The sequence below is a fragment of the Gavialis gangeticus genome, unplaced genomic scaffold (assembly GCF_001723915.1).
Source record: "Gavialis gangeticus isolate Ggan-Ray unplaced genomic scaffold, GavGan_comp1, whole genome shotgun sequence".
Classification (NCBI taxonomy): domain Eukaryota; kingdom Metazoa; phylum Chordata; order Crocodylia; family Gavialidae; genus Gavialis; species Gavialis gangeticus.
In genome coordinates this window covers 540,877-557,354 of record NW_017729029.1, presented here as the reverse complement: position 1 = coordinate 557,354, position 16,478 = coordinate 540,877, and the positions used below count along the sequence as shown (strand labels likewise).

At 45.8% G+C, this 16,478-nt stretch overlaps 1 protein-coding gene and 1 long non-coding RNA gene across 2 annotated transcripts in view; both read right to left on the bottom strand.

Moving 5' to 3' along the window:
* Positions 1–4,572: 4,572 nt before the first annotated feature.
* LOC109300449 overlaps positions 4,573–16,478 on the bottom strand; it is a 20,488-nt gene continuing 8,582 nt past the window's right edge. Inside the window, exon 3 of the long non-coding RNA XR_002098236.1 lies at positions 4,573–4,975. This is a non-coding gene — a long non-coding RNA (uncharacterized LOC109300449). The remainder of the gene's footprint in view (positions 4,976–16,478) is intronic.
* Positions 4,770–16,028, bottom strand: LOC109300448 (adrenodoxin-like). The gene is made up of 4 exons (XM_019521085.1): positions 15,817–16,028; positions 6,434–6,558; positions 5,648–5,777; positions 4,770–5,319 (listed from the first exon to the last, which is right to left on the bottom strand). The coding sequence occupies exons 1-4, from the start codon at positions 15,984–15,986 to the stop codon at positions 5,199–5,201; spliced, it is 546 nt and encodes a 181-aa protein (XP_019376630.1). The 5' UTR covers positions 15,987–16,028; the 3' UTR covers positions 4,770–5,198.

The window sequence follows — 16,478 nt, the reverse complement described above, 5'->3', positions numbered from 1 at the left end:
AGTTGTGTAGAAGTCATGCAGGAAGTGTGACTTGATCCACAGTGGATCCAGGACATACCAGTCCACCTCAGTAGCCTCAGACAGGCAGTGACTCGTACTTCAGGTGTAACTCATTCATACTTTCCATATTTTACTCCCATGTCCTCCAGACCGACTGGAACTACTCTAGTACCGAGGGGTCAGCTACCACTTTTTCTCCCAGCATCTTTGACTGCATCTCTGATTTCTTTAAAAAACCCAGGGAAGCCACTCTCCCAGGATAGCACTGTATAAGATTTGCTCTCATCCTCATTAGGAGGCCTCTTTCCATGGGGGTAGGGGAAATCTCTGATGCACTGTGCACCAGCCAAGGGGTACGCTGGCTAAGAGGGAATGCCATTTATTTTTACTACCTGCATATCAAAGAACCAGACTGCTCACCCCAGGAGCCTTTTCCTGGAAAGGCAGCCATGTTCTGAAGGGCAATGTGACAGCCACTTAGGCCCTCCAGCCAGCAGCTACGTGCTCAGCTTGTCTCCCTCTGGGTATGTTGCCTCACGCCTGGATCCAGGGATGGGGTGCCGACAGCTTTCAGCAGCACCTTGCAGCCTTGCTTTGAAGTCACAAGTAGGTGAGCGCTGAGTGTGGAGCAGCAATAAGCCAGGCTTCTAGCAAGGGAAAGTCATAGTACAGGGGAGAGAGGGGCGTTAGGTTGGAAATCACCTGCATGAAATCGCCCAAGGTTTGGTTAGGCCTTTCTCTAGTATTGAAGCTCTTAACTCCCTGGAGCTGTAACATCTTTGCTCTGGTTATAACCCATTCCATCTTAACTTTTGGCACGTAGTTTGTGAGTTGAACTCCGCACATACCACTTCCTGCCACAAAGGACAGCTGAGGGTAGGGACAAAAGATACAAACGATGACCAGTGTAAGGGGCTCACTATATACAAAATACCTCCATTGGTTTGTTCTGGCCCAGGTCTCCCTGACTGTATGCAGCAGAGCCCAAAATGAAGGAGAAATTTAATCAGGTGGAGGTTCTATGGTATGACACCGTGAGGGGCTGCTTCAAACCGGCTCCTAGACCTGCAATAGCAAGCCGCTAGCTCAGCGAAGTCACTTGAAGCCTTGATGCTGCATTGCGCTCCTGTGATTCCAAATAAGCCTGGGAACTTCCAGTTATCTGGCTGGAAAACTGAATCTTACCTCCATGTGTTAGGCAGAGTAAGTGGGTAAGCCCAATGCAGCACAATGGCTCTAAACTCCATACCCTGCCTCTCCTAGCTGTAGTTTTGTACTGCTGGTTGCATGCTGTCCTATGGGCCAAGCAACATAAATCAGCAGTGTCTGAAGTGGGCTTTGGAAGGCCGCAAGCACCCACCGCGCGTTATACACTGCCTAAAAGCCCCATGGTGATATTCCACCAAATTCAGAGGGGCTCACTTCAGCATTACTCCTAGCTGAACTAAACAGACTGCTGCCCTGTAAAAATCTTCTGACCTGGGCAGGTGATTTGAGTGTTATGAACCCTGTTTGCAAATTGCAGAGAAGACTGTAAGTGGAGAAGCTTGGTAAAGGGGGCTGGAAAAGCAGAAGAAACAGGAATTCGAGTTGCATTCTCTTCCTTTGCCTACTTTTGAGGAGCTAATGCTGTGTCAAGAGCTCCCTCGTGTGCCCAGTGGAAGCTACAGGAGTGACAATTCTTCAGACTGTTGTACTCGGACTGTATCGTCTCAGCTGCATGGACCTGCTTTTCCCCAGTGTTGCTCGAGCAATTCCAGCCAATGTGTAATGGCCCTGACCAATTGCCCTGTGGATCAAGTTGGTGTTTTTGTTCTGGTTTCAGCAAACCTTGCCAGTTCAGCTTTAGTGCAGCAAAGCCAACACAAAAACAGAAATTGAGGTCTCACAGAAGCAGAAACTCAACCTTTGAGCAAACCATTTGTTTTAGGCCAATTTTCATTTGATCATCTGGATCCCTGTTTCAAAACTGCCCCAGTGTAATTTGCAGCTGGCTCATTAATCCAGGTGTACTAACAACTCCAATCTAATTTACTACAGGTATTTGTAAGGCACTGTGCTAAGAATCATAGTTAAGAACGTTATTATTGTAGGCCCCTAGCAGGGAAGGAATTGATAGGAATATGCATCAAAATAAAGAATACAAAAAAATGGTTGCTGCTCTGAAATATTAGCCACCAGGGATCTATGAAATGATGATCATACTCACTTCATACTCATATCTGGCAAAAAAAGCAGGACAAAAACAAAAAGATGCATCCCACAAGCAGAAGTTCACTCCCCCACGTATCCTTCTGCCCTTGCTGTGACCCATGCAGCGCGAGATGAAAAACTCACTCACTTCTAGGACTTGCACAAACCAACTCTACCTGCCTGGCTATGGTAAAAGGTATGAGGTAAAAGGCTGCATTACATAAACCAAGTATTACTAGTTTTGTGGTACTAAAATAATAAATAAATCCTCCAAAGCTAAGAACAGCATGGAAGTTATAGCAGTGGGCACATTACAGCTCTCTCATAAAATAAATGCTCTGCTCCCCAGCATATCCTCCTATTGTTGCTACTTACTCCCCAGGCTCCTCAAGGCCTAATGAAGGTGACACAGTTGAGCAGTGTGGGTTTCTCTAGGCACACACAGAAGGGACTGAGTGAGTGCAAAGGGAAGGAACAATCTGTGGTTTCTTCTCAGTGGACTCCATTTCTGCATTTCTAAAGGCTGCTACAAGGGAGGGGTTGAACTGCTTTCAGATACTGCTAACGGATAGATAGCCTCAGCTGAATTGTGGTGACCGCGCTAACTATCCCAGCCTCATAGTTTTGATTTGACAGTGGCAGAAGTCCCAGATGTTCTTAAGCCTCCTTAAACTCTCACAACAACTTCTTATTTATTCTCCATGGGCAAAAGCTCACCTGCAATAAGCAGGGAGTAGGGAAGGAAGGCTCAACAAAGCTAAGAGTCAGTCCGTTTGAAAAAGGATGCCTAACTTCAGGGCACAAAGCCCTTGAAAATTTACTGATCATTTGGGTAACCCCAGTGTTTAAGATGCCCATAAACGGTCCCAATTTTCAGAAAATGCTGAAAACCTGTTATTTTAAATAATGAGGCCCTTTTAGGGTTTCTCAGATCAGCCGCTCAGACTGAGGCACCAAAAAGGACCAGCCACTAGTGAAGCCAGCTAAAGTTGACCTTCAAATACCCTCTGTGTGCATCCATTTCCCATCTGTAAAACAGTAGTACTTCCCTCCCTCACTGGGCAGCAAAGTGCAAAAAGCAAACTGAGTAAAACCTAAAGGACTGTTATTAGCAGTATTCTCCTTAGTGGTGTTTAACTTGATTCAAAGTCTAGAAATCATCATCACATGAAACATTTCAGTTAAATAGGCTATTTTACCGTTAACGTAAGTGCACAAAAAAATCCCCCTGTGGACACCATCTTCTCTGTAAAAAAGTTGCTGCATAGAAGACCCTTCCCCCTTCCACACTCCCGGCTGGCATAGCACATTTCTACGAACAGTGTAATCTTTATAAATGCAGGGCAAGAACGAGGCATATGAGAGAGAAAAATAGCTGAGAGACCAAATTATCTTAATATAGACAGGATGGATTGGAACATCAGCTCATTTAAAATAAGATCAGTCAGAGATCTTCTTTGAGAATCTGAAATGTTTTTGTTCTGTTACCTCCCATAAATGCCTCTGGTTTCAAGGCCAAACCTTGCAGTTCAGGGTAAGAAAGGCTACTTCTGTTGTATTTCTCATCTAGGGCCACAAGTTCCCCAGCCTGTTTCACATACACCTTCCAAAAATTGAGACATTTAAACTGGTCTGGCTGGGGTAAGCATCTGAAACGAACTCTGTGGGATTAGGTTGCAGGTGTGAAGCTTGATTAACTGCGCAGAGTTGGGGAGAAGCAGCTTTATTGCAGATATCGGGCACAACACACTTTGCAGGAAAGAGCAAGAAACCATGCAGTTGGCAGATGAGACCCACACTGCCCTGCCCATCAACTGCGTCTCATCTTAATCTCTAATCATAATCATTAGGCCTCTAACCCAAAGCAGGAATTTTTGTCCCCCATCACAACACTTTTTCCATTGACATGTCCAGCCAGTTTCTCTTTTAGTAATGCTAAATTCTTGACCCCAGAGAAGCCCTGCAAAAGTCACTTCCACAATCAAATACCACATTGCAGAAGAAAATAGGTCCTTTTATCAGCTAATGAGGATGAATATGTTATGGTGTTACTAAACAACTTAGCACAGGGGAGGGGTTATGTTGGGACTGCTGGCTAAAGGCATTGTGCATTTTCAACAAAATCCATTTTGCTGAGAAAGATATCTGTAAAAATCCCACAGCAGGATTTTGCATGAGAAAAAATGGGTTACAGACTGAACTATGTGGCTAGCTAAGACAGCTAGTTTAGAAATCGCACTCAAACATCAAGGGAGAATCCAATGAGGGTCACAAGTTAAATAGATAAGACAACTGCATATTTATGCCCCCAAAATAATTCTATTGCGGTCTCAACTACTACTCTGATACCCGAAAAATGAATGTCATTGGGCTAGAAACCTGATATTTAGACTTTTATTTCAAGATAAATGGTGCTACAGTAATCAGGAAAGCAACTGATATTTGGAGAAATTTGTAACATTAGTGCATAACAGCATGTTTATGGAAAAATTGTTCAACTTCTTTATAAAATAACAGAATCTTAAAGGTTATTGATACATTGCTATTAATCAAACTAACAAACTATTTCATCAAGACAATCAGCACACAGTCATACCTCTTCAAGTTGGGAAAGCTCTCTACAGTTAAATAGTCAGCTCAGAAAAATTCCCAACTTTGACTGTAAGTGGCATATCCTTAACTTTCAAGGAGGAGAATCATCTGCGGAGTAGATGTTTGCTGCAGCCCCAGTTCAGCAAAACATTTAAGCACATGCTTGATTACATCTGTATTCAGTATATAACTCTAAGCATGTGCTTAAATTCCTAATGTTAAGCGGTGTTTAAGTAAGAGCTTTGCTGAACAGGGATCAATGCTGAATCAAGGTCTGCATGCGTGAATGAAAAGTTAGTTACAAGGCTCCACTGAGTTAATGAAATATAACACACTTAAAAACAGAAAAGCAGCAAACATCATCTCCACCACCAAGCCTAGATAAAAGACCTTAGTGCAGGCACCAACACTGGTTACTGTTTACTTTGCTTTCCCACTTCCATCTGCCTCCTGAGGTCAGATACCTCCATGGGGACCTGGACAGTCAGACCATCCATCGACTTCTTAACACACACCTGACACCCAAGGCGAGATCTGAAAAGCAGACATCAGAGACTGAATTTCATGTAGTGAAGAATAACATCCTCAGAACCCACTGGTAATGTCCACTCCTTTCTACATATCCCCAGAGTTCATACAGCAGGCCAGCTGCTGGTGGGCAGAGACTGCACTTTTCACAGAGAAAACTCTCTAAATACCCACTCAAAGTAAATAAATCACATCCACCAAATGGCAGGCATCCTATCTTTATAAAGAGAGAGAACTAAGACAGAACTAAGATGAGCTAAACAGAACTTTCCCATTCCAGAGCACAAATCAGGTAGGTTTCTGAGTGCTGGCTCCAACAGGCAGGAGTGCTTACGTGTCACTGAGCCCATAGGCCAGGTCCAGCATATCCATTTCCTCATCTGAGATGGCATCCAGCTTCTGGAAGTCATCCCTCTCAAAGATGAGGTGACAAGTGGAACAAGCTAACGTCCCTTCACATGCACCTGCAGGTAAAGAGCACCGTACATCAAAGACAGGCAAGAGAATGAGACAGATGTTTGTAAGGAACCGTGGGAAGAAGAGGTTCTAGGTATACCCAGGTCTAGCGGGTCAGGAGAGATTCTAGAGGAAGCCAAGAAGTTACCCTGATGAACACTTGCTGCCAACCTAGTGCCTCGTATCTGAGAGGATCCCCTGAGAGGTTTCAGAGTTGATACATTACTTCAATTATGGATGTGTCATGCATTCAAATAAAGAAACAGTTCCATTAATACTGGCTATTGGGGTGCCAGCTCTGATGAGCTTGCAAAGACACTGCCATTCTGGCCTTCTAAATATACCAAGAGTATGAAACCGTATGAAACCCATGCTCCACTCAACATGTTCATGCTCTGTAAGGTTTGTGGGGCAGAAAAGCTGGTTGCTTTTCGGGTATATAGATGCATTCCTAGCCCCCAGGTGGATACATTTTAAAACAGATGACAACCAAAAGAGCAAGAGAAATCCTATTTCATCATTACACCCAGAACCCTGCTCTGTGGCTGGGTTCTCCCCACCCTGGAGCACGTGTAAAGATGCCCTTACAGTCCCAGCTGCCTACTGGTTATTCTACATTTGTGTAAGACCCCAAGGGTGGATGTTATCGCTGCATTGCACCTACCAAAGCCATCAATGCCCAAGTTTTGATTCACCACCACATCCAGCAAGCTCTCTCCTTCTTTGGCTATGGCTGTGAGTTTCTCTCCATCCCGGTTTATAAAATGCACTGTCACTCTCTCTGCAGAGCTGTAAAAGAAATTACAGGAGTTCAAATAAAGTTGATCTACCTCCACATCTGAGGCAACTGTTGACATCATCCAAAACAGTCATCATGTGAGAAGCCTGCATAGAGAGAAAAAGTCCTGAAGAGCCATGCTGTAGATGTGCAGTGTGGGTCGAGTTCAGAGTCAGGAGGAGGAAAGTAGGATCTGGTACCTGCATCCTGTACCTGCAGCCAGCACACCTGCAAAGGGAGAGTATCACTGATTTCAACTCATGGAGCTGGCTGGCTACAGCTGTTACTGGAGAGGTGGTGGCTCACTGTGGGTTAATCCTGTCTCTACCAAGGTGTGGGTACTACACAGCAAAGCAGCTAGAGATCAGATTAAGACTGTACAACAAGGGCTTTTGTCATTTGCTTCCTTTCTTGTTTTCCCAGGGGGATTATTTGCTAATGCTCCATTTCCATTCTTTGTTCATTCAACCTGAAATGCATGCTGAACCCACCCTTCTGTCATGTCCTAAGTCACTGGGAGGCTAAGTATAAGGCATCAGGAACCAAATTCGGTCTTAGCGTAAACGGGATGCAGCTCTCGCTCTTTTGAAGGGAAGTTGCGCCCAATTTCACTAAGGCTGGAGTTAGCCCTAAGAAACTCTAGGTGAAGAGGAAGCATGGCCAACACTACTGAATGTGCCTATTCTGGCTGGAAACCTGAGTGGAACTTGAGACCCATTTTTGCAAGAATGTCCATCAGAAACCAGCTGTACAGGTTGCCCATAACTTCTTATAACAAGAGCAATAAAACCCAGCAGGCACGGTATAAAACCTGGGGTGGATTCGTTGGGAGCTGCCTCTGCTGTGGTTGCTTTGAAGATGGAAACGGACCTCTCCTGGATGTTAAACTACCCATGCTCCTTTGCACACATTTGACCTACTCAGATTCCTACAGAGAGCCCCAATAGGGAAATGAGAAGAACTTGGTATAGATAAGGAACTCTGCAAGTGACAGTGGGATGCCGCAGAGAGCTCTGGGCATCAGACCATGAAGTAAAGGGGTGTCTGTAACCGCAGGCAACTCCAGAACATATGCTTGTGACCTTCAAGCTGTTCCATGGCACGAAGTATTCAGAGGTGCTGTGATATACATGTGTGTTTCCCAGGTAAAGCTTCATCAATTTTGGAGCTCCTAAAATATGCCAGGGTCATAGTCACTATTCAATAGCTGGTGCATTGTGGTATGTATCCCAACTGCAATAGGAAAGCCAGACTTTGAGTCTCCAGACTGTGCAGCTCATTCAGTAGGCCTCTGCAGGTAAGCAGCTATTCGATCCGGCTGCTTCAGATGCCAGGGATCCAACCCGGAGCTCCAGACCAGGGTCCCGCTTTGATCCAGATGAAGTGGCTACGAAACTTCAGAGCCGCCTTGGAGATACAGCCATAGGGTATAACGGGAATAAATGAAATATCTATTACTTTGCTGTTTTTTGTCTTCTTTGGATGACACTTGTAGGAGCGGTAGCTTCTGCTGAGAGCATGAAGTCTGCCAAGTTTCAAGAAGATCAGTGCAGGGGTTTGGGGGGAAATGTACCCCACATTCTTGAAAGCAAAACTCATGTCACATCTATGTGTTACAACACAGGGCAGTGAAAACTGCAAGGATGGTAGCTCCTGGTGAGATCACAAAGTCTGCCAAGTTTCAAGGAGATAAGTGCAGGGGTTTGGGAGAAACTGTACCTCAAGCTGCGGACAAGCAAAACTCGTGACATGGGTGACCCTGTGTGTGTGTTAAGGCGCTTCAGGGTGAAAGGTGCAGGGATGGTGGCCCCTGCTGAGGCCACAAAGCCTGCCAGCTGTCGAGGAGATCAGTGCAGGGGGGGTTCTGGGGCCCTGCACCCCTAGCTGCTGACAGGCAAAACTCGTGACATGGGTGCTTGTGGGACTGACTGTCTCTGGCTTGGGGCAGTTGATTGTCTGTATTCATTCCTTCCTCTCCTTACTCTGTGGTTTTGTAGGTGTTAATTATTGCCAATTAACTAGTTACATTAGCTAGCAACTAACTGTGTATTGAGCTGGTACCTGAGTGAATCATGATTGCTTGGTAACTGGTAACACAGTAGCTTAGCAGCCAGGCCTGAAGCAGTGTCTCCCCTCCCCACCCCAAGGCAGGCACAGTTTTGTCTGTCAGCAGCTGGAGGTGCAGGGCCCCAGAACCCAAAACCCTGCACTGATCTCCTCAACAGCTGGCAGGCTTCATGGCCGCAGCAGGGGCCACCATCCCTGCAGCTTTCACCCTGAAGCACCTTAACACACACACAGTGTCACCTATGTCACAAGTTTTGCTTGTCCGCATCTTGAGGTGCAGTTCCCCCCAAACCCCTGCACCGATCTTCTTGAAACTTGGCAGGCTTCATGGCCTCAGCAGGGGCCGCCTCCCTGGCAGTTTTCATCCTGCTATATTGTAACACATAGATGTGACATGAGTTTTGCTTTTAGGAATTTGGGGTGCAGTTTCCCCTGAACCCCTGCACTAACCTTCTTGAAACTTGGCAGGCTTCATGCCTTTGGCACAGGCTACCATCCCTGCATATTTCACCTAAATCAGACAAAAAACAACAAAGATATCGATATTTCATTGATTCCCCATTATACCCTCTGGCCAGATCTCTGAAGTAGCTCCAAAGCTTTTCCAAAGCGCTTCAGAAGCTCCGAACCACTTCGGAAAGCCTAACAAAGCCAGCGCTTCCATCCAGACATGCTGCTTCAGACACCAAAGTGTCTGAAACTTCTCCAGATCCAAAGCACGGTCCAAAGCCTCGCACAGCCCTATCCTTCAGTGCTAGAAAACACCACAGTATCCAGCAGGCAGCCCACGTAAAACAGCTTACCCCAAACTGAAACAGAACCCAACAAGCAAACACATTGGTGCGGATATTCAGAAAGGTCTCTGCATTTCCAGGGTCCTGCTAGAAGCAAAATACTGCCGTAACCAATAGAAAAAGAACAGTTTGCATTGGGATTCTGACCAGAACAGAAGCAGAAAGTACTGGGCATCCAGGATGTCTGCCCCCAAGAGAACTATAGTCCAGTCTGGTGGACCAGTAATGGGTACAAGGGAAATGTACCAGCTGCTGAATGCTTTGACTTTCACAGGCTGCTCAAATAAAGCATCGGAAACTTTACACACCAGGGGTCCAAAAGCAGGACACGATGTATTGTCCAGGTGCGAGGTAGAGAATTCATGGGAAGTTAAATCATTGTTGTTGAAGGCAATCCATGGTTTGGCTTGACCCCCCTGGAGATCTAAATCCTCTAGTTATCCACAGAACAGTTTTCTATCTGTATCACTCACCACTAACCTAAAGGACAGGGACACTGCTAAGGAGAAGAGGGAAGAAACAGCTCCCATATCCCATTCAGTCCTTGTTCTCTCTGCCAGAAAAGATAAAAGAGTCAAATAAGGCCATCGGTGATGTTTGTACTAGGGACATCTTTCCAATAAGAGACCCACCAATTAATTTCCCATCAACCACTGCACAGCCAAATTGAAAACATCGTTGTCCCAGGCTACATGTAAATCAGTTCTCAGAGCCTTTTAAAACAAGGGAGTCTGCCTATAGTGACACCCTTGTACATGCTGTTTCTGAATGAGGAGCTCACCCAAAGACCCATGGGGCTCAAAGCAGTTTGGTCAGCCTGCCCCCATGTGTTCTACGTTTAGCTTCCAAGTTGCTCTCCGGTCACTCTGGAAAGGTATATCACCCATTCACAGCTTCAGATACATTCTTGAGTGGTGCAGGGGGCCTTGCTTTTTTCCAGTTCTGGCACAGGAAAAAGAATTTGCAACCTTGAGAATGGAGTTTGTTTAGCAGTGGGAACAGGCCAAGTCTGCAGTCCCCTGACTTCCCTCTTATACAAGGCTGATGGAAGCAACACGGTTTCTAGCAGTGAGATGCTTAGTTAATGTGAGTACAAGTCAGCAGAAGGCCACATTCCCAGAAGCCCAAGGCACAAGGAAACATCTGATGATGCCCCATGCATTGGGAAAGTATAGCATTGTCTACTGACCTCTGAACAATATGCCCCCCAAGTACAAGCAGGCAAAAATCAAACACCCTAAATTATACCAAGCCCTTTGAAGTTTCCAGTGCAGCCACCCAGAAGGATATTATACTACATTTTGATTAATTTATGATACACATTTTCTTGGAAAGCTGAAGCAAGTAGAGTGGGAATAGTTAATTAGGTAGGATCTCTGAAAAAGCAGAAGCAACAGCTCACAGAGCTTTTCAATCTATTCAATCTCAGGAAAACCTGATCTGAAAATCAATTCTTCCTGGCATACAGAGACTTCCATTGATTTGCTTTTAATAGAGAGTGCTGAAATAGAGAAGAGAAAAAGCACCAAGGTTAAACATTACTCATTACCCTCTCATATTCTCAATTATAAAAGATAGAAGATGCAAGATATATACACATCTAGTTAAAATGCATGAACCCAGATCAATGTTGCAGAAGGAGGTAAGAAAATACACCTGAGAAAATGCCTCTATAGGAAGACGGCAGCCAAGCTGGCTGATGAATTTACCCCTGCTCCTGTGAGGCAGTCATCATTATTGTATTTTATCCGATCTATATTCTGTGATAAGTAGCAGTAATCAACATTGTACCACTGCCACAATCTCTCTCTAAATTGACTGGTGTCTTTTTACTTGACATCTGGTCACATGGATTCCATCTATAACCTGCAATAGTAGAAACTTCCAAATCCTGATCATCAGCTCTTTAAAAACTACTGTATTTATGCTGTCTATTTTAGTCATCTCATACAATCTGGACAGTAGAACTAGACTGGTCAGTTTCACGTTCTATTCTCATCAGTTTCACTCTCAGGGCTGCTGTGTTTGGATCCCAGCACTGCTGGGAACGGTTAGCTAAAAGAAAATTCAAATCTTCTGTTTCAAATCCTGGCAGAATCTCTGTATTATGTTTGGTAAAACAGCCTTTGCTCCCCAAACAAAATCTATAACTGGGATTTTCTGGAGTGATTTTCAGCGCCCAGATTGAGACACTTTAAATGGGCCTGATTCACAGAGCAGATACGCAGCACTTTCTGAAGGTCTTTTCCAGATGCTTCAAGCTGTGTATCTCAAAACTTGAGCATCCAAAATGATTGATCCTTGCAGGAAATCTCAGACTTTGTAAAATAGATAACTAGGGGAGAATGCGCCTCTAATTTTTTTATTATCATTTTATAAGGTCATATGCAAGAGAGTGTTGCCTTAAAAAGTATTTCTGGAAAGAATTTTGTAAGCAATAAGCCAATTAAACAGAAAAACAATTGATAGTGACTGTTCCAAGCCCCACTAAACAGGCTTATCAGTACAACTCCTTTCTCTAAGGTCAGATAAAGGGATCTATTATGTTTTCTGTTTAGTTGGCTGGGCTCTTTTTTCTGGGCATGTCATAAGCCTCTTAGTGGACTACAGCCTGACCCATATCACACTTGTTAGAAAGCTCTATACATTCCCCTTCTTTTACCCAAAGGAGCATGCTTTTCTTCCAAATTATCCTGAACACATTATCCTTTCCTTAAGGGAAACTCCTTAACTCTCAGATAAAAGAGTTCCCATCAGAACTAGAGGGAAAGACTTGAAGTAGACCTCAGCCACACAGTAGCTCTCTGCATTTGATTCTTCTCCCCTTGCTGACACAGAAATCGCTGCTTACCTCAGTCTCTTTGTCCCCCACCTCTGTGGCCCCCCTCCGCTCAGCTAGTATTCGCAGCCTTGTTCCCCCTTTTTTCAGCCTCACCGTCACCCCATACCTTTTCTGGTGCAGTCCATGCTGTCTGATATGAGCATCGTGAGCAAATTGACAAGGTTCCTCCCCGCTCATATTTAACACTCTTGTTTCTTCTGTGTTGCCTGCAGTCACAGTGAGGGTGGCCAATCATAGAGGGCATTCCAGTTTTCTGCTACTCTGTCCTCTATTGATATGAAACCTGATGCCTTTATGTCCTCCATTTTTCTCTTCAAGAGAAAAATGGAGGACATAAAGGTGTCTGGTTTTGTACCAATAGAGGACAACCCGACTGTCCTCTATGATGGCCACCCTAGTCATGGTGCAGCTGCATTATGTACTTATTATGTGCTGTTATCCTCTCTCTTGACCTGCCCACTTCACCATAGATGGCAAGATTATTGGAAAAAGGACTGTGTTTGGAAAGTGCCTAGATCACGGCAATGTTTTTACTACCTATTGCAAGGAAGACTTGCAGAACTTGGCTCAACACTTTCAAAACCATTCAAAGACTCGGACCCAGTGAAATCCCCCAATCCTCCTCCAGGCTCATTTGTTCTTTGCTTCTGTAAAAAAAAAGTGTTTGGGTTTAGTGGGCAAACTACAGTGAGGTAGAGTCTGATCTCTGAGGTCCTTCTCTAATAGAGAGAAATCAGTTTTGATTCACAGCATCTAATCTTCCCCAGTCCACTTGCGTCTGCTTTAACACACATTTTTAAGCAGTTAAGTCAAGGACATGTTTGCTGTTCCCTGTAATCTCCAAATGATTGCTGGAATCTGGCGATGGGCCCGGATTCTGCATAGAACAGAGGGAAAAGGTTTTTACCTTGTACAGTTGGGCAGAGAGCCTTGGGCTTTCCCCCAGCTTTTGCTTCTTATTAAAAGACAACCCTGCCTGAAACTGGGGGCCTCTCTAAAACGCCCAGTCCTGGTGGGTTCTTCAAGTTCTTCCACTCAAAGAGCTCCCCTGCCTTAGAAATGCAAAGGGTTTGTAGTGTAGTACTGGAGACAGGAATAGGCATCCCTGTCCGAAGTTTCTGCCTTCTGGTCCTACAGTGCCTCCAGCCTGAGTATAAATGTGCAACACAGCATGCTTAACTGTAGCCCCCTGGCTGGTTAAAGAGAAACTCCATCCAACTGGAAGAAGGATCCCTTCAGAAGATGTAAAGCTGTGATTCTCAACCGGGATACCATGACACCCTGGGGTGCCGTGAGATCTTTTCAAGGCTGCCAGAGGTTGCCATGCAAAGTTAGCTGTTAGGTGTGCAAACATGCTTCACTACATAAACCCAGAGATTTCAAAGAGGAATCCATAGTGTCAAAACCATTCTGACCTGTTGTGGTCTATGAGTTTTTTGGGACTGAAGAATTGCTCCATTATATTTCTGTAGTGAAAAATTGGTGAAAACTAAAAGCTATTATTTTCCGAGGGGTGCGTTAAGTCTAATAAGGGGTGCCTTGAGTCTGAAAATGCTGAGAACCATTAATAGAAAGACTGCGCAGTCTTGAAGATGCACAGGCAATTTAAGGGAATAGTAAGAACATCTATGAAAAATTTGAATGAAAAAACAGTTAACATTTGTTCCTATTTGTACTTCAGTAGTGTAACAGCTCCTGCTATTAATTATGGAACAGGTCTATTTGCCCTGAGGGCTTAGTTCCTGCATAGAGAGAAGAGTCACAAGTTTCAACACCACCTCCTGCTCAGCCCTCAGAGGGGGAGCATCACTCAAACGTGACGTGAGCTGCTGGCCTCCACCCAAAGCCTGGTAGCCTCTGCTGTGTTCTCTCCCTCACGAGCTGGGTGTAAAGGGCAAGGCCAGAATTTGATCTCATGTGGCACTGCCTCATGTGGCTGTGGAGTGAGGCTACGGGTAGGACATATCCTTAAAGGAAAGGAATAAAACCACAAGGAGATGTTTGCTGTTTCTCAAAACCTACTACCAACTCCAAAAAAGAGGCTTAATGAAGAGCACTATCTGAAACTTTTAGGACACACTATGTGCTCTTGTCTTTCCCCAAGCTGCCAAAATCTAAACTGCCTGCGGGATAATGTAAAATTAAGGGAACTGGAAAATGGGCCCCAGACTTTACAAAAAGAATCAGGTCTCCACAACACAAGACACCACCTTTGTGTGAATTAGCTACTTGGTTGGGGGTCTCTACTGTGGGGTCAAGAAATAAACTGAGGCAACCCAGTTCAGTGGGACTCGGGAGATGAGGTTTTCTCTCTGCCTTCCTGGGTGACCTTGGTAACATCCCCAGGTCAAAAAAAAAGGGCACAGAAAAAAAGTGGGGCAGCACATGTGGAGCCCAAAACCAGAGCCTGGCCGGCCGGAGCCACACTCCAGCTGCAGGAGCGACAAGGGGTAAGGACCCCAGGTAAGGCGGCTGGGACCAGAAACTGTGCGCTAGCCCCAGCCTCCCTTACCGCACCCAAGGTAACCTGCCACGCACCAGAGCATGCGTAGTATGGGCATTCCCTGAGGACAACTAGCAGCAGCACAAGATGTACCCTTGTTAGCTGTCCCTGGGGAACCAAACATCTGCACACATCTGGACATGGCCTCTGTGCCTCTCTTTCCCCTCCCACTCATTGCATGGCTTGTCTTACCTATATGCTTTTTTGGGAGAGTTGCTGTGTTTGTACAAAAGGTAGCACAATGGAGCCTTCATCTCCACTGGGGTCTCTACTGCAATGTAAATAAATAACCAGAACCGGACCACAAAGGGTGAGTTGCCCTCACCTTCCAGCTCAGAGTTAGGCACGTTGGCAGAAGAGGAAGAGGGAAGCTGGCCATGCATTGTCTATGAATAAAAGGAGGTTTTCATTCTCCAGTGCTGCCAAGCAGGCACTAAACTCACACTGCAAATGAGGAAAGGAACTCAATGCCCCGACTGAGATGACAGTCGCATGAAGTCTGGTACACAGGGTACCATTACGCTCACTAGGTCACGAACCAACAGCAGTGGAGCTGCGGCAGCGCACAGCTCAACGCAGCCTGCAGCACCTGCTGACCTCCATGCTCACATGGCCTGAGTGACTGGGACTCAAGCTTGCTCGTTTGAAGCTAGCTCATGTGCACTGCACCACAGTCCCTGTTGGGGCTGTTGTGTGAACACACGCTCACTCCAACCCAACGGCGTGAGCTTCCAGCAGAATGTGCTGGACTCATCCCCCCCAATACTGACACTTCCCCGTTCAAACCCAACTCCCTGCTCTCCCCTTTACAGCACCAAGAAGGTAGCAAGAGTCCATACAGCAGGAACTATACCCTAACTACACATCTGGCCCAGACATCCCACACAGACCACACAGTCCTGCAGCTGTTCACACAGTTCACTGCAGACTCCCTCACTAATCATTTCCTCATGGGTCTTTTCCCTACCCCTGCATCTCAGCAGGCTGAGCTAGAAGCCCATGACTAGCCCTTCCTGAAAGGCTGTTTTGTCAGCAGCGAGGTGGAGTTTTGCCTTCCACTTACTTGGGGTCCCCTGGGACGTCATGAAGCCGGTGTGTGGAGCTGAAGCTTCGCTCTGGCTGGAGCAGGGCAGGTGCCTGGTTGTGCTCAGCTACTTTGCAGGGCTGAGCTTTGCCTATGTTAAGTCCATTTAGCAAGGGTCGGAATAGCCTGGGGACACGCCAGGTTATCATGTTAGCTAAGTCTTGCTCTGTGTCTTCAGACTCTTCCTTGTTGCAAAGCTGCCCGGCTTCTGAGGTATAAGTACAGCTGAGGGAAAGGGAAAAATCTAGGACAGCCTCCTGGGCGGAGGGGGGGGAGAGGTGGGAGGGAGTGTTGCTGGGATCTCCCTGTAGACCAACCCACTTGTGGTAGTTTTGTTCCTCAGGGGAAGCCGGTGAATTAGCAGCAATGAGCACAGTCTGCGCCCACCTGAGCAAGTCTGGAGCCCAGATGGACACGCTTCGCTGTTCCTTCCAAGTGTCTCTCTCACTTGAGCAACCCAGCACATCACCGTATCCCTTGCTGTCCCCAGCTCCAGTACATAGTCTGACCTGCAGGGTGGGATAGTCGATGAGGACATTTTTATTCCAGGCTTCTAGTTGCTTCTTCAAGAGGAGACCGTGTCCAGATGCTTAAAGCAGTGGGGTAGGAGCCTTGGGTTGTATTCTCAACTCAGGCACTTT

Coding starts and splice junctions, on each gene's coding strand:
- LOC109300448 (XM_019521085.1), bottom strand. CDS start 15,986: ATGATAACCTGGCGTGTCCCCAGGCTATTCCGACCCTTGCTAAATGGA. Junction 5,778..6,433: donor CTTGGGCATTGATGGCTTTG/GTAGGTGCAATG, acceptor CTTTACCTGCAG/GTGCATGTGAAGGGACGTTA. Junction 5,320..5,647: donor GCCTATGGGCTCAGTGACAC/GTAAGCACTCCT, acceptor TCTGCTTTTCAG/ATCTCGCCTTGGGTGTCAGG.